This window comes from Lasioglossum baleicum, chromosome 15 (assembly GCF_051020765.1).
Source record: "Lasioglossum baleicum chromosome 15, iyLasBale1, whole genome shotgun sequence".
NCBI classification, from domain to species: Eukaryota; Metazoa; Arthropoda; class Insecta; order Hymenoptera; family Halictidae; genus Lasioglossum; species Lasioglossum baleicum.
In genome coordinates, this window is record NC_134943.1 from 1,564,512 (window position 1) to 1,582,890 (window position 18,379).

Sequence of the window (18,379 nt, forward strand, 5' to 3'; positions counted from 1 at the left end):
CCTACTTCTCTTTGATAATAACTCTACATTTTCGTGATGTTCGTAGGTTTTTGATAGTTAATATTCTTTTAAACGTTGAACTTTAACTTTCGCTTAAGAACAATTTATTTTGTATGACTCGAAGATTTGGAAAGAGAAAATGTATGGATATAAATTAGTTTATCCTATAATACTATAAATCCTCTTTACAGGAACTTCAACATTTAACTACTGAAACCCCTGGATCAATACTTAACAGCTTTAAAGATTAAGTGAAAATCATACAGTTCATCTTCCAGTTTAGTATTAAGATTTACAATTTATAATTAGCTCATAAAACATTTCCTAAATAGCAACAACTTCCTTAGTTGAGAAGTTTAATGCAAAAGTGGTGTTTCATACACTGACTTACAAACCAATTTAAAAAGCCAGTCCGCGGTAACAATTAAAAAATCATAACTATTCCATTACGCGGGACCAATGTCAAACTAAATAGGTTCTGGACACTTGACAATGCCATATTATTCAACTTCTCAACTTATGAAAAAACATTTACAAAGACATCGGAAAAAGGCAATTTGAAAAATAAATTAAGAACGGAGAGTGTTCCCTTGTTCGGAGCTACGAAACACCGTTCGTTTCAATGATCGATGGAATCGTATCGAATATCTCGAGCACGCTCTCCGTCAGCTGAGTTTGACACTTTCGAGCAGTCTTTACCCACGGATCCGCTCTCGCCGTCGCGACTGACAATTCGATCGCGCCAAAAAAGACGATCCCGGGGCTTAATCTGTGACCCGTGTGCACGCAACATTCAAACGCGAGTCACGTCAAACTTTATTACAGTCGAGGACAAAAAGGTAGGACACCATATTAATTTGTTGGTTTTTATTTAGTATATATAACTGGAATTTCTTGTATACACATCGTTTAACATTGAGTTTCTTTATGTCGTTCAGTTGGGAAAACTAACATTTTGCTTCGCATGGATTCATCTAGAAAAAGATGCGTTTAAAAAATAGAATGTATAAAAAGAGTTTCTTTTTTTTTTAATATTCGATATTTCGTAGAGCCTCTTTTATTGTTTTATCACGGAAACTATTCCTTTGGGCAGAGTGTTGTTTTATGCATTGTTTTAAGTCGTCAAGAGTTAACAATTGTCTTGGCATCAAATATGAAATTAAAGGCAGTAATTCTAGCGGCATGTTTATATATTTTTAATAATGTCTAAATGTTTCTGATTATTCATTTTGTCACAAATAAACTTAATATCCGCTTTTCATTGCAGCCTATACCGTCCCAAATCGCAACTTCGCTCTACCACCCATCCTTTTTGAATTTTCTTTTGAGGTAAGCCAACGTAGGAGGACAACCAGAACCTTTTCTGTGCCATAGTTTAGTAGATTTTCAAGACATTTACTGATTACGTTTCTACTTCGATTTAAGTTAGCAGTTTTGGCAATAGAAAACTTATCTTGTATGTAGTAGTTTTAGAGCGGTTTCCATTTCGGACGCATTAATTTCACCCATTCATTGTCACATTCTTTGCACTGAACAAACTATTTATATCAAATACTGTGTACCGAAGACTTCTCACAACGTGTAATATTAACGCTCGTGCAGATTTACAACCGAGAATTGTAACACCATCAAATGGAAACAGAAAGGAACGTGGGGTGTCCTACGACTGCATCATCCGAACACGCTAGTCGCACGCACATTTCGATTCACCGCGAGATTTGTAGTGTCATCTTCCCGACCAAGACAGAGACAGAGATAGAGTCCGAGAGAGAAAGAGATATAGGTAAATAGTACAAAGAAAAACGAGCGAAATGACAGCAACTTCTTTATCCAGTGTAACTAGGTGAAAGGAAGAAATAGCTACAAAGCCGAGGAGAAAGCGCGGGTAGGGTCCAGACAAGGACAGCCACCGACGAAGAATAGGAAGAAAACGAAAAGCATTGATACACCACAATGGCGTTCATCTCTTTTCCTCTCATTCTCTTATCCTCCGTTACGTTCCCTCCAGCATTGCCTCCACCCCCTCTCTCTCTATGCCTGCGGCCGTGATCCAATCCTTAACCTTCCAAGATCGAGACTGGCTCCGGCTCCAGCAACAGCAGCAGAAGAGGAAGAAGAAGAAGAAGAAGAGGAGGAGACATGGGACGCGGTAAGTACATGAACGAATGACAAACACAGAGGAACGTGAACGTAACTAACGAGAAGATAAGTCGAGAGACTTACCTCGGCGAGCGGTGTGGTCAGGTCGATTTTTCTTCTGTCCGCGGGTGTATCCTCCACGAGCTGGTCACTAACTAGCTTGCACACATCACCCATGACTTCCGTGCGACGAGCGCGCGTGACAAAACAACCAAAACAACCCTCTTCCCTTCGCTCGCCTCTTAATATTTTGCTTTCGGCTCGGGGCTCGCGAGACACTTCGCTGTCACACCGTATACAATACACACTAGCAGCTACCGGACAGGGGATGGCGAGAATTCACGTGTAACGTTGTCAAGACGGATGGGAGGGACACCTCGGGGATCATCGCGTCATATGTATCGCGCGTACCGACGTGCGATTGCGGACAGTCGTATCGCGCGGTCTCATTCCTCGATCGGCTGCCGGTCCTGCTGGTTGTTTCGTCGTCGTCTTCCGATCCGGTAGCGACGACTTTCCTCCTCATGTGTCGAGTTCGAACACGGATCGAGGAGTTACGGTCGTTGGGAATCTGAACGAACGCAAAACGCGCAAGAGCTGTCAAGAGTCACTTATTTTTCACGCGATAGAGCCTCGGGAACGTGGTCCGGCGCAACGACGAATGTAATCACACCCGCCCCGTCCAGGCACGGAGGGCAAACTGTCGCCGTCGCCTGATCACGGGCCGCACCGCACACAACCGTGCCGAGAAAGTAGCTGAGAGCGAAACACGATGGCGCTACGGCTGCGCGGAGTCTGTGCCGTCAGACGCATGGGGCCGATTGTAACGCCGCTGTCGACCGATCGGTGCACTACACGCCTACACCAACACACGTTCGAACGTCCTCTATCCGTATACTCTGTACACTGATCACGGTTATTCGAAGATGCACACCCACACAGGCCACCCAACCGACCACTCGACTTCCACAGCCGACAACTCGTAGAGATGTATGCACGTATACAACTTCGCGAACTCGCCGTCCGACAAGCTGGCTCGCCTGTAGAGGGGAGTCACCGGTTACTCCCCTCTGCGCCCCCAGGCCGAAAGTATCCCAGGGGCGGCACAACCGCAATTCGTCGATTGCAACGACTGATTGTGAGCGCGATTTAACGGAAGTCGAGCGAGCTGTCTACTTTTAAAACGCGCCCCGATACGCCGGAGTTATGTATAGCGATCGTCTAAATTGCTCTGTCCTGAACGATCTACATTCTTTTCATGTAAATGAGTTTACGCAGCGCACACGCCGCACCCCGCCGCTCTCGACCCTGTCCCGGCACATTTGTATCGCGCTGTGTCGCTTTTGCTCCTTCCTCCCTTTTGCTTTGTATTTTATTGGTGTTGTTCGGTTGTCATCTTTTTGTTTCAGGTTAATCGAAATTATTGAGCGGGGGCTGACGCGAACGATGATAAAACCGGTGACGTATAATAGATGAAGGTAGCTGGAGCAGCTAGCTTTACGGGACTTAAGTCGCCCCTGACGCTAAGAGCATGTCGCGAACCGTCAGCCTCCCTTTTCGCCGTGCCACTTGCGAACAGCATACGTAGGGAGTTAATTAGCGGCGACACATAGACGATGGCGGTAATCGGAATAAAATGATAAGATTGGATCGAACGGGGAACGATGGAAATTAGCGGAAAGCCCGTTTCAATTTTCGTAACGGGGGCCAGGATCGGAGCGTTGTCCGAGCGATTCTCATCAAAAGTCAAAGCGTCCTCGTTATAACTTTTGAAACTACGAATGAATCCCCTCCCGCCCCTGTCCCCAGCACCGCGAAAGTTGCAAAATCGTCTTCGGATTAAGCACCCGAAACGAGGGTGGGTCTGAACCACTGTGCTCCGATTCTCCGAGCTGTTGCTGCGATTAGCAACTAACAACAGGCTAGTTTTGTCGCGCGAAGAATAAAATAACCGGGCAGTGTCGGGTTGATGATGCCAAGCACGAATTCCCAAATCCGAGTTACACTGTTTTCGCGATCCGGGGAGAAAGATACCGTGGACGTTTCTATTAGAACACTATGATTTACGAAGAAACGATAAATTTTAATTAGTTGTAAACCTGGACGTTCAGGTACACTGCAATGTCCTTATTATGGGACGATTTGTGTCACGAAACTTTGAGTCTTCTGTTGGTAATCATAGCAACAATCTTGTTTACTTATTATAATTACCGTGATATACTTTGATTAATTCTTAATGGAAGGGCAATGTTTAGTTGAGTGACTCAGCCTCACAGAGGCTCAGTCTCACTACTTGATCCATCACTGTAACTCATCAGAAGTGGTAGTTGAAGAAAAAAAGGTTGAGGATCACTGATGTAATGATCGCTGGAGGATTGGCGTGTTCTTAAATGCCACACGTTACGGTGAAGTGTCACACTGTCTACGCAAATCGAATTTTACGAGGCTCAATCCCACCGGATCGAAGTGCATCGCCGACACTAGGGGATGCCACGCAATACGCCGGTCTTCAGCATGAAGGAAGCTAAATTCCACAGGGAGCCGAAGCTTTTGGCGACTTAGCTAGGCGACCCTGGCTGGCCTTGGATAGTGCGGCGTATCCTGGTGTTGGGTCGCCGAGGGTTTGCAGTATATGTAGGTGGGTACGGTTAGGTGATAGCGGACGGAGGGTTAACGCGAAAGCGGAAAGAGGCCGGGATACACTTCGGGGGCGGAGGAACGGCCGAGAGTTCCCGACAGAACAGATCCCGTGCTATCGTCGGCAGACGTATAGCCCCTCCGCCTTTGAGGGCTTCGCGAAAAAGAATCGTATACAGAGAGGCGAAGGCAAAAATCGCACGAGAGTGCACGCTTCCACAAATAACCATAGTATTTTACAGTTCTTCTCGGCTCCAGCCATAACTGCTCGGGTCACATGGCGTCATAAATCGCGGCTCGTACGAGAGACGAAATTTTTATAAGAACACTGTTTTCAATAAAAAAAATTTAGGTATAGTAGGACCTCCTTTATACAAACCAATTAATACTGAGCTTCGTACACACGAACTCTTAACCGAGCCTCTACTATGCGAACTGCAGCTCAGCGTAGTGTTAGATATTTGAACGCGTACAGTATTATCTCCGGTACTGTCGCAAAGCTCTCCACGGTAACTGTCAAAATTTTATCACCACCACTGGGGAGATCCCTCTTGGAACCAGTCAAGTCATAAACATGCTTGACTACTGAACCAGCGAGGGGTCAAGTATCGGCGAGACTCACACTCATGCGAGAGAAGCGAAATATTTCAACTTTTCTAATTTTTTTTTATTATTAATATGACACCGAACACGATATAGTTACGATCATAATTACTTGTATAATAAGCGATTAAAGTTTCGGGCGTGAAAGAGGTCGGTGAACGAAAAGGAAAGAGAAAGAGAGGGAGTCGAAGCGTCGAACTTCATCTCCTATTTCTTGTTCAATCGCTATCCTTCTCCGCGTTCGGCACACTTAAAGAATTTTGCACCTCTACTAGAACTGTCGCTCGGTTGAGACCGGAGGATACAATTACGGAGATACTGTGTACAGGGTGTAAAGAAATTATATGTCGCGATTAGCATACGATGATTCTGGTTGAAATTAAACTAAGGAAGGTGGCGCAAAATTGACCTTGACCTTGAATTTTAAGGTCAACAATTTTTTTTAATTGCATCGTATTTTACTCGTCGCGAGGTTCAAAAGTGCAAAAGGAACCATACGTCGCAACTCAACCGCGACGAGTAAAATACGATGCAATTAAAAAAAGATAGTTGACCTTCCGACCTTAATATTCAAGGTCAAGGTCAATTTAGCGCCACTTTAGTTCAATTTCAACCAAATCGAGGGTTTAGAATCGTCCTATGATAGCCACAACATATAATTTCTTTACATCCTGTACATCTATGACTGACCTTCATGCACCGATTCCAACAAAGGAGAAAACGCAGACTGTTGCGGAAGCTCACACGACCTTCATGTACGAAAACAACAAACTTCTACCATCCGAACGTCGACCTCTGTTATCGGAACAAATAAGAGCCGGTGGTGGGAGGAGGAGCCTTTATTATCCGTACAGGCTTGTTCCCCGACGTGTGCGGATAACTGAGGTTCTACTGTAGTTCGCGATAATACGAGTAATGGATGGTTAGGACATGATGGACGATTGGAAAAGAAGAGACGTGTGCTAACAATTGGAATAACATCGCTCACACGTTTTAATAAAGTCTAACCAGAAGTGGTAAATGTTAGATAATGGGCGATAATGTAATTCAATAATATTTATGCCGAAAATTTTTTATAAATAAACAATAGCATTGTATAATAAAAAATATGTTGTGTTAGGCTCGAAGAAACTCGAGAATTGGCGAACAAGGATTAAATAGGCTGATTTTAGCAGCATTAGTTCCTGATACGAATCTCTTTAAAAGAAGGCCATGCAAGTTACTGTACTTGGCTAGCCAGTGTTTTGCATACTGAGTATCGCACTCAAGGTACATTTTTTAAAACAAGGAGAAATTTATTTATTCCACTCGTTTTAACGAGGGATCACTTTCCCCAGCTAACGATATTAAAGAAACGTCGAAGACATGACGCATGGTATTGCAAATAGTTTGCAAATTTCTTTGATTCCTACATTATTCTGATTTCCCAGTGACGGTATTTTTACTATTAGCAATTTCAGTTTGCTTTTTGAAATAGAGCAGCAATAAGCGGCGCTTCAAGCTTTCACATTTACTGTGTGCGCGTGTGTGTGTGTGTCACGAAAATTCGAGCGACTTATTGCGCGACCTAACACATAAATAAACACGTTGACATATACGTATCATCCCTCCAGGTATTTCTCAATTTTACCTCGTTTTTCAGTATTCCGGTATCACGAACAGGATACCGTAGCCGTTGCGCGATATTCATTTTTTTCCTCGCATAAACCACGTACGTGTCACGCAGAACGCGGTGCTTTAATGAAAACGTACGGCGTGTTTTAATTAAAACTGCTTTGACCTCCCGGTAACGCACTTACATGGGACAGCTCTGATTAGCGATTTCCAGCAAACAAGACAGAGCAATATCCTCCCGATCTCCAGTCTTGATGTTCATATGCGTGCGCACGTTGTGTGTCTTTAATTTTGGATCCTCAATCACGCCGCTCGTTATTACGGATTTTCATATTTTCTTTGCGTTCACCGTGACTTGCCAGAACCGCGGCGAATATTCAATCGATTCGCTATCGTTGAAAATGTGTAGGGTAAATGTACCTATTATTGTGGGTGTATGTTTTACTGCGGCATTTTTTCCCAATGAGATTAAAATACATAAAGATAAATAGTTTGCCTGAATAAATTTGTGCAAATTCAATGAGAATGTATTTTCGTTGGGGAGGCAAACGTGCGAGGTACACACATGGCTCTTTTTCGTCCGCAGTAATACGTACAAAATGTAATTGATTTTACTTTAAAATCAAATAAAATGCTTCCATAAAATGCTTACACATATTATTATTTCATGATATGATTATAAAAAGACGCACCAAAAAGTATGAAATAATTTCCATTTAATTCATGTACACGAACTTAAATACAATACTATCTTTTCGGAAGCGACTCAAAATTGAAAATTTTCCAAATGACAGATGTTGCTGATTATGATTCCATTGGAATATGGTGAACTTGGAAATCAGTAGGCGGGAAGAGAAGATACATTAATATGTGAAAGCATGTAGAAGAATTTAAGGATTTTCGTAATTTCCAGCGTTGAAAATTTTCAATTTTGCGCCGCCTTCGAAAAGATTGTATAGCATTTAAGTTCGTGTGTATTCACATAAATTAAATGGAAATTATTTCATACCTTTTAGTGCGTTTTTTCGAAGTCGGTTTAATCGTTTTTTATACAATTTTTTTATTTCACACTTTTTAGAGGAACGAGCAGAATTTGTAGAACACCGTAGGATGATTTTTCGATCTTATTGGTTATTTGCAATAAAAACCGCAAAGAATGAAAAAATGCAAAATTTGTTGTCAAGGGACCAATCGGGAGACATACCCTACAAAATGCAGAAGGTTTCATCCTGATTGGTCCATCCATCTCGGAGTAATCGGTGAACATACATATTATAGAAAAAAAGCAAAAAAAGACACGTACAGATCGAATTGAGTAACCTGCTCCTTTTTCGAAGTCGGTTAAAAAATACGTAAAGTACGATCGAAGCATGAATCGCAGTAATCGATCCGAAGCAGTAATAGGTACAGTTACCCTATGCATTTCGCGTGTTAGATCTGCGTGGTCTGCAGTGGAATATGCATCTCCGCGCGTGCAGATTTAACGACCCGCATTTTCTTATTTTGTGATCGCACCCTAAGTAGGGCGAAATGGTTCGGCCGACGCGATGAAGGCTGAAACGGGTATCCAGGAAGATACACGAATTTCGAGAGAACTCCGGCATCCCGGATAACTGCACTATCATTTTCTCCAAACGAAAACGGGAACTTTTCACATTCTAGGATCGTTCTTCGGACATTCTTACGATGATTTATGAAGAATCCTCCGTCCAAAGGGTCACAATAGAGATTCGGCAAAGAGCTGAACTTGATCGAATGAGATTTATCGCGTGTACCGAGCAGATTCCGTGGATGAGTACTTTAATCAACGGCAATCTGTTTCTCTGCCGTTTTTTTCTGTTCTTATCAATCGCGTGAAAAAGAAAATAAACAGGAGAGACGGGGGGAAATGCTCATTGGAAAGGAGAAATGGGAAAACAATTACGCTATCAACCGATTGAATGGCGGGTTCTCAGTTAATTTCGCGGAAGCTTCGGACAATAAGCAATGTAGATAATAGCTGAGCCGGGTACCTTATCTACGGGTGCCTCTGCGCAGGATTGTAGCCCGAAACGTTTGTTCGGATGATAGAAAGTATTTCGCCCTGGTGGTGGGGCAAGTAGAAAACTTGGAGAGGAGAGAAGTTTTTGCGATACCTACCGCGAGAACCGTATCAGATTTCCTGAAGCTAGGCGAGAGAGGTTCCCATCGCAACTCGAGTTCAATTCCTCGCTTTTAAAGCCCGCTTATACTTCGTACTTAGTTTTCGCGGCAAGCGAAACTTACCTAACAGATACGAGTCGTTGGGCACGATATGGAATCCGAGCGAGGAAGTCGTCGTTCCACCCTTTCCCGGTGATGGACAAATCGTCTCGGGGACAGAAATTGAATGTCGAACTGCATGTACTTTCTAACTACGCCCGGGCCGAATAGTTTCGTTAACTCGACTTACGTGGAATCGCGAAGGGCTCCTCCGAACAGATACGCTTTTTCTTTCCTTCGAATGAATCGCCGGAATTCGTTTCTTAAGTACGGTTTAGAGAACTTTCCAAATGACATTAATTTTCACGCGAATCTAGCGCCGAGCTTCTTGCAATGAATATACGTAAACATCGATCCGGGGCGCTGTACCATGGTATCAAAACCGAATACAATAGAATCATACTTGTATTTATCTATTTACAGTAAATCCGCTATAGTCGCAAAAGTCTCGGGGAGGTTCGTTTGCAAAGTACGTAGACGGACACTATTTTTTTGAGCTTTAAAGACCGAGCCGAACGTAGAGAAGGACAGTGCGTGTAAAAAGAGACTGCGCACGGTCGAAGCGACTGCGACTCTCCGCGTCTCTTTATTTCTCATACGCTGCCCTTCCTTGCAAATACAGTTGAAATTATATCGTGTTTGATATTATTTTAATCAGAAAAATGCCATAAATATGTTGGTGAAAGTTTCATAAAAACATAAGTAATAATAAAAAAATGTTTATATTGGTATTACATTGTGAGGACGCACGGGCCTTTGAACTGTGCCGGCGATTGCGACTCTCCGCGTCGAATTAGTAGTGGTTCACACCGATATACCCGAGTCGAGATCAGATTACTACAGTGGAGGGGATATTTTTTTGCGACTATACATAGAGGATTTACTGTACTAGCTTTAAACACTCCAGGATCATTAATAATCTTTATCACCTCGATTGAATCAATTAAATATTTTATTCGATCATGAACGTTGTCAATTCGATTACCTGTAGATCTTGATACAAAATAAAAATTTTCTTCTTGGTTCAATCAGCTTGGTAAGTTGAATATGATATAATCATACTTTTAAATTCTTCTAATGTCTTCACAGTTTTGTATTTCACATAATTACTTTTATTATAAATGTATAAAATAGCTAATCAATTATATTAGATAAACAGGAAGGCTTTAATTTAATTTAATTTTTCATGGCTTCTAGTATTCCAGATTTTTCAATGAACGTAAATTTTTATAACTGACTTCTACAGGTACATACATGTTTATATGTATATTGTATATTGTAATGCATTCTATGTACAGTAAACGGTGCTCGTAACTTAATTACAAGGTAAACAATTGAATAATAACTTTATTGATCGTATAAACGGCGTATTGAATTGTAATGGTAAATTAAAGCAAAATATCATGAAATTTTAAATGTAGATATTGTATTAGTGTTTTCATTGACACAATATTTACATTAATTTAATCTGGCAACAATGTTATGCTCGGAATTATTACGCATCGTCTCTGTGCAATTCGGTACATTTATTTAACGATCGACTGTTGCGCTGTGCATTTCACTCTGATGACTTATGTTCACGAACGTACTTTAATTTTAATGTTTATGATAGGGTTTATGACGCAATTTCTGTTCTATGCGAGTTTCATGTTAATAAGTTGTGCCGTGTTCGCAACCCTTGCTGCTATGTATGTAGCAATAAAATATACATTATTTAGGTGTAAGGCCTTACTATACGTATAAATTTTGCAAAACTACTGTTCCATGCCAAACAAAAACGTGACAGTCTTCGAAACCGTCCAGCATTAAAAAAAAGTGTTTATAGGGTGTGCATAAAAGTTTTCTAAAATACAATGGAACAAAAACAAGAAAATTATTCAATTATAACTTTCCATACTATAAAAATAGAAATCTTATTGATGTTTACTACAATATTATCTTTAATACATTGTGCACTGTTTTATTTCCTTCAAGCTTTTTTTCTAGATAAAAATACTGTTTCTTGTTGGTTGAAATAGCTCAAAATTTATGTCGTATAAAATTGTATCAATTATTAATTGAAATAGTCAGAAAATTAGTTAACACGATTATTTATTGAACATAAACTAACACGTTTACGTCGAGTACTTAATTTTCAATTACTTTTTGTTGCTTAAATTACCCGCAAGTGGAGCCGTACCCATATTGAAACAGCCCCTTCAATTCCGTCGAATAGAATGTTAATCTTCGCTGCAGATTTTGCAATATTTCCTGACAGAGCGTTTAACTAGCACAGCCTAGAATCCCAGTAGGGCAATAGATACGTTCGCGGGGCCAAGTTGTATTTCTCATCCCGATTCTCATCCGTGGCCGCAAAATGTATCGCGGTTAATTAATTCGCAGGTCGAACCGCTCATACAAAGCGGCGGTCGTGATGGCCGGTGCTATTTGGTGTATCGTTACGAGGGGATCGCGTACGCGGCCGCGATGTTTCTGCGGTTCGTTCGTAGCCGGTTTTACGTATGCCATCGCGAAACAATCGTATTCCCCCTACGGCCATAACCGGTCCAAGGGTAAGGCGAGTACGTCTTCTGTTTCTGCGGCGAGTTTCGGGGCAGGGTTTGTCTCTCTGGAGGAATGTTCCTTCTAATTTATGAAACGCTACGGACGTTACGCCGTTTACGGAGACGCGTTCGAAGCGGCTACGAAGACCTCGGGAGTTGGCACGTGAAGGGAAAACTTTCCAGGTTACCTGCCCTGCCGCTAGGCACTGATGCCCGGCTATCCCGAAGGTTACCGCCAGCAGGATTTTCTTGCTACGTCATTAGTATTCCGAGATATATACGGAGCCATTGAGACAAAGAGGGACAGCATGAGAGACGTGAACGGACGGACCAGCGAGGTGGAGTTTCTGCTAAATAAGTATCCCACGCACATAGACACGTTTCAGTACTCGCCCTACTTGCTGTTTCATCCACCGCCCTTACGACTTCTTCGCCACTTCTTCTTCTTCTTCTTCTTCTTCCCTAGCTCCTCCTCCTCCCCCTCATCTTCTTTCTTGTTCTTCCTCCACCTATTCTCAGCCTTTGTAGCCAGCTCGTTCTCGGGAAGAGTAAGAAAGAAACGCGAACACTCTTAACGACTGCTTTTCTTCGTCACTTGCCACTATCGCGCACCAGGGGGGATACGACCGGCCGGCTAGCACAGAGAAATATGAACTGTCTTTGCCTACTGTGCTTCTTGCAATCAACGAAATTAATGATTCGTTCATGTTACCCGAAATATATTCAACGCGGTTTAATTAGAACCAGCGGATCCGGCGATGTGGTAAAACACGCGATAAGAAAGGAACCGGTATCGTTGCGAAATATTTTCTGAAATTCGTTGAGGTGAATGCACGATCGTTCCTACGATCATGCTCAATGCGTTCGGGAGGGTGCTGTGAAAAGAACAATTGTTTTAGCAGACTTTTCTAGTAATATCATTACAAGTGCATATTTAATACGTCTTTAATAAGCGTATTGACTCTACAGTGACGTCATTTATTTTCCGTACTGATTTGGAATAATCTTTTGGCAATTGAGTTTTCAGTTAGTTACTTTTTTTACATCGATAACAATGTTCATTTATGTCCCTTTATAAAAATGTGCTAAAGTCAGACGATGATTATTACATTTGATTAATATTCATAAATTTTATTTGAAGATATCATCCCATCTTGTAAAGCCAAAGGCTGATTACATGATTAACCATTTTTGTTTCTGCAGAAAACAACATAATTTACTTTCATGCAAGTTTCCGAGCAATTAAAGCATCAAAGCGTCGTTGCAACAATTCGCAACTGCCTGATTTATCGAGGATGGGATTTGTGTGCGTTAACAGGCACACGAAATTCAATAATTCGTCTAATAATGGAAATATAAACCACTGAAACCATTAATAAACGAAGCACTTATCGCGACACCGGTAATATTCATTATGTAGCTCGAAAATTCATTTGGTGTACTCGCCCAAGGAACACTTTCAAATGAAATTGTTTCCGGTCTGCGAAGAATTTCGATTTTTTATTTTCAACTTGCACTGAAATTGCATAAATTTCTCGAGATCCGGTTTTAATATTTTCTTGTTATTAGAGAGAGAGAGAGAGAGAGAGAGAGAGAGAGAGAGAGAGAGAGAGAGAGTAGACTGTTCATTTCCATGTATACATACACTCTTGACTAGACAGCGGATTTTTTGCATTTATGACAAAGATGAGAAGATGTAATTTAAATCAGTGAAAACGTTAGAAGAATTTAAAAATACTGTTATACTATTTTCCACCTATTAAACGTATTAAGAAAGAAAATAAATTTCTACCTCACTTCAGTTTGTTGCTACTCAGGTATAAAATTTTTATTTTGCATAAAGATCCGCTGTTTACTTATGACTTATGACAAATGTGAGAATATGAAATTTAAAGTACAGTTGGACCTCGATTAATCGGCTTGATCGGGAGACAAACAGCCCGGATAAATTAAAGCTCGATGGATGATCAAGACCCGAGGGAAATAATTAAAATAAATGTTTTATTTTTCAAAATTTATTTCCCTTCATAATACATGTTTAAACGCATATTTGTTTATAATCGGGATCCGGTTAATCGAGGTGCTACTGTAGTACTAATTGTAAGATTCAAAGATTGTAAAAATGTATTATTTCCAACATACTAAAATTACTTTACTAAAGGATGAAAGACACTTGTTTTCACCTCCTATTTTTTGCAATTAACTCAGAAGACTAAGAATTTTCATAAATATCCACAATCCAGTTATGTATCAGTATTGGATTGGTTCCGCAAAACGAAGCTTTCCTTCGCGTACGCACTTGAGAGATACTGGCAGTTGTTCCGAGGAAATTATTTTAACTGTTCTTCGATCGATAGGCAGATAGTTTTTATTTCAAACAACGGGGCGGTCCGTGAAAAAATTCAATCTCAGAAATGTATGGACGGTGCGAGGTAAGTGACAGCATTTCTGTGATTGTATGTTCAAAGGAGACTCTTATCGATCGTCTTCGTTCCATCACAATACCGCGGCGAAGTCGCGAGAAGGACAGAAAAAAATATTAACTGTTCTGTCCATACGGCGTGCAGCGCAAACAGAGATCACGCGGTGCTGCAGTGAAATGTGTCAATCGACGGTGAACCCTTTAAAATGATCAGGTCGCGAATCAAGTGACCCAAATAGTCGTTCCAACTGTCCAATATTTCAGACGATATATAATTTGGCTGGAGGTTTCCAATCGATCCGATAGACGGGGTTTCGCGTGTTCTCCCCCGAGCGTCGAAACTTCGTAACAACGCGTTTAATCGTGTGATAACGATACCGATACCAATACCGTTCCTACTCGTAAATAAACCTCTGAAAGGATCGTTCACAAACGATTCTCCTCGTGAGCCGTCGTCGTATCTGCCACCGCCGCGTCGTTTGCAATGAGCATTAAGTGAGTCTTCTAATCTAGAACCTTAAAAAAATCGATTTTTCACATTATCTTAAAGCACGTATCTTTAAAAATATGTCTGCGAAAGGATTTGTTTAAATCCGTAAGAATACTCTTATCGATATTATTTCTGACATTTTTCTAATTGAATCGACACCAAACACTACACAATTTAGACCACATTAACAGAACAGTTAACCTAGCTACAGTATTAGATTACATCTGTCTGATTTGTACAATGAATCATTTTGAACATGAATCGCTTTAGATTGAATCGTATACACGTGAAACACGTATCCGAATATTGGAGAATTCTGTCATTCGTTGGGATAATCGAGGTTCTACTAAATCGTTAATTGAATGAATGATGTTTCGTCTAATTTTAATAAGAAAAATGTTACAGATATGTTAGTCAACATTTCATTGAGAAATAGTTAGAAATACATGTTACCAGAAGTGTCATGGGCCCAACAATTTTTCAGGGACATTATTGCATTTCTAAAGCATGTTTAACAATCCAATGTTTCTTGTGAATTAATTGTTGCTAATTACTACGTTATTCAGATATTAAAAACTGTCTTCGAATACAGTGTGGGTGGTTCTTTGATAAATTAAAATATTCGAGAACAAGGAAAATTTTTTACGAAAACTTTGGAAGAACAATTGTGTTAGAAAGGAATGAGTAAAGTACAACTTTTGTGTGACCATGGAGCATTGAATTTTCTCGAAGTTCATTATTATAATACAAGGTTAGCTACAAAGTAAGTAACGAAATAATATAAGGGAAGCATAATCTTCTTTCGTGGTAACTATACTGTGTACAGTAATTTCTCGTTCGTTGCGAATAATGTACTACGCGCTCGTTGCGACGTGCCTACCCACTCCACTGCCTGTCAACGCCGAGTCGGCCGAGTCGCTCCGCACGGCGGCAACGACTGTCCGCTGTCTCTTTCTTTCCCATACGCTCTTCTTCGTTGCGTTCGAAACTTTCATCGTCGATTAAACCACTAAATATTGGCCAAATTATATCGTGTTTGGTATCATTTTAATCAGAAAAATGCCAGAAATGAGTTAGTGAAAGTCCCATAAAAGCCTAATGGAAAATTAACAATTCCATCACTGCCATTACATACATTGTAAGAACTCACGGGCCTTTAAATTGTGCCGGCGACGGCGACGGCGACACGCTTCGGTCACCCGATCCGTATTTCATTCTGTCCTTCTCTATGTTCGGCTCCCTATTGAAGTCTCGCTCGGCGCGGTCGGCGTGTATCTGGACGCAGTCATAAATCACAAAAGGCTTCCCTATTTGCTCGTTGCGAACTCAAACCCCCGGCAGTTTCGCAACGAACGAGAAATTACTGTATACAGTCGCGTCGGTATTTATGTTGACACTGTTGTATTTCTTGTATTGACGACATTGTTTCATAATGTAAACACCTGTACGCGTTTTTCCGTTGTTTCTGACGTTGTTTACAGTATGTACGAGAAATTTCTCAGTATACCAGTAAGTATCAAAGTGAAAACACCTCGTGGAATTAAATAACAGTCCATTTGTAAAAATATTTCCTAAATTTGGTGCGCCGGAAAGTAAGTTGACATACACAAGTTTCTATTTTATTAATAAAATTTCGCTATTAAACACGCATTTAATAACTTGATAATGTATTTAGTCTCTTATATAATGCTTTTTCTAAATGTATTGTTATTGTTAAGAATTGTTTACTCGTAGAATGCCGAAAACACGGGAATTACACGAGTCTGAAAGAGTATTAATTTTTAAAACAAGGAGAGAAGGCAAAAGTTTGCGACAAATTGCTATAGATTTTGGGATATCACAGGAAGGGGTGCGAAAAATCTGTAAAAAGATAGAGACCACTGGGAAACCCGAAAATTCAATTCGAACGGGAAGAAAGAGAAAAACAACTCCTCGTCAGGATCGAGAAATCGTTAAAATAACAAAAAAAGAGCCATTTATTACTGCGAAACAGCTGAAAGAAGATTTAAATTTACCAATAGGGACCACTCAAATAAAATCCCGTTTATACGAAGCTGGGTTGCATGGTCGAATATCTAGGAAGAAGCCACACATTTCCGAAACAAATGCTCGCAAACGTTTAAATTTTGCAAAAGAGCATTTTAATAAACCGACTGCGTTCTGGGAATCCATAATTTGGAGTGATGAATCAAAGTTTGAATTACAATCAAACAAACGAAGAAAATATGTGTGGAGAAAGCAAGGAGAAGCTTTTAAACAAAATGTTATTACCTCCACAGTGAAACACGGTGGAGGGTCTATAATGTTATGGGGCTGTTTCAACAATGAAAAAGTAGGAAAATTACAAATTATTGATGGTATATTGACAGCTGCGAAATATATTGATATTCTAAAAGAAAATTTGTTTCCATCAATTCAAAAATTTGGGCCAGATACAGAATACATATTCCAACATGACAACGATCCGAAACATACCGCAAAGATCGTTAAACACTTTATTAACGAAAACAATATATCGCTGCTTTCTTGGCCACCGCAGAGTCCTGATTTGAATCCGATTGAGCACTTATGGGACGAACTCGATCGAAAACTACCAAAATCAGAGCGCTATACAAAACCAAAATTGATAGCCGCAATAGAAAAGGCATGGAATGAAATACAGCCCGAAACGTTAAAAAAATTAATACACAGTATGCCAAATCGTTTACTGGAAGTAATAAAAGCGAAAGGATATCAAACTACTTATTAAATATTTTTTTATTGTTATTTATAGAATTATAATTTACTTTATAAACATTGTCAACTTACTTTCCGATTGACGTTAATTCGAAAATATTTGTGTAATGCTATTGTTACTCGAATGAACCTAATTATTAAGATGACGTTATTTACTTAAGACCCGAATAAATTTATTTTGGTTAACATTTTGTATTTTATTTATTTGTATTGTTTCCTTTTACCGCTATTTTATAAAAATGATAAGTGTCAACTTAAATACCGACGCGACTGTATGTATTGAATAATAAGGACTATATCAATTAGTAGGTAACTACTATTTTGTTGCGTTTCTATTATTCAAAATAATCTACAATTTAAAATTGATTTGGAAACATAAATAAAAACCATACCATGGTCTAAACTAAATGGACTAAATATCATAAGAATATCTTTTCAACATCGAAGGAAGGTACCTGAGAAAATTATTGGTATCAGAGACACCCTGTTTTATAACTTATTCGATGTTCTGCTGAAGAAATCTTATTACGAGATTGCGGATTTTCTGCATTTATGGTAGAAATGAGTATACTGTTCTTTTTGTATGTGTTACATTGTTCTGCTTTCAATTAAGAAAATAACTAAGTGCCTATGTGGATTCTGTATCGTACAATTAATCTAGAGAACTTCTATTCTGCTTAAAAATGACGAATATTTTTTGAACATTAATTAATCATCCTTATCCCTTTGTTTATAATGAATCGTGTTCTACATTCCTTGTTTCGCGGTATCTGCCCATGCTAGATGTTTTGCCATTTTATGCGTGCTTCGTAATTCGTGTCCGCAGTTTGCGTTTTATGTCTGTGCTTGGTGTGTTGTTACATCGACGAGATGTAGAAGTATGCCAGGTATGAGCAGTGATTACCCTATTGTGGTTCCGTTGAAATCGAGGGTAACGAAACTATGACTATTCAG

The 18,379-nt window shown here is 40.1% G+C and overlaps 1 protein-coding gene across 8 annotated transcripts in view; it reads right to left on the bottom strand.

The window, feature by feature from the left end:
- Positions 1-3,023, bottom strand: part of LOC143216303 (uncharacterized) — a 491,467-nt gene extending 488,444 nt beyond the window's left edge. For 2 of the 8 annotated variants that reach the window (XM_076439218.1, XM_076439224.1), the window contains exon 1: positions 2,224-3,020. Coding sequence is in view for 4 of the 8 variants with exons in the window: in XM_076439223.1 (XP_076295338.1) it covers positions 2,224-2,316 (93 nt within the window). In the remaining 4 variants the exon portion in view is untranslated. Of the gene's footprint in view, positions 1-2,223 lie in introns of all 8 variants that reach the window. The other 6 variants (XM_076439220.1, XM_076439223.1, XM_076439222.1 and 3 more) reach the window with 6 other exon arrangements.
- Between the last annotated feature and the right edge of the window lie 15,356 nt (positions 3,024-18,379).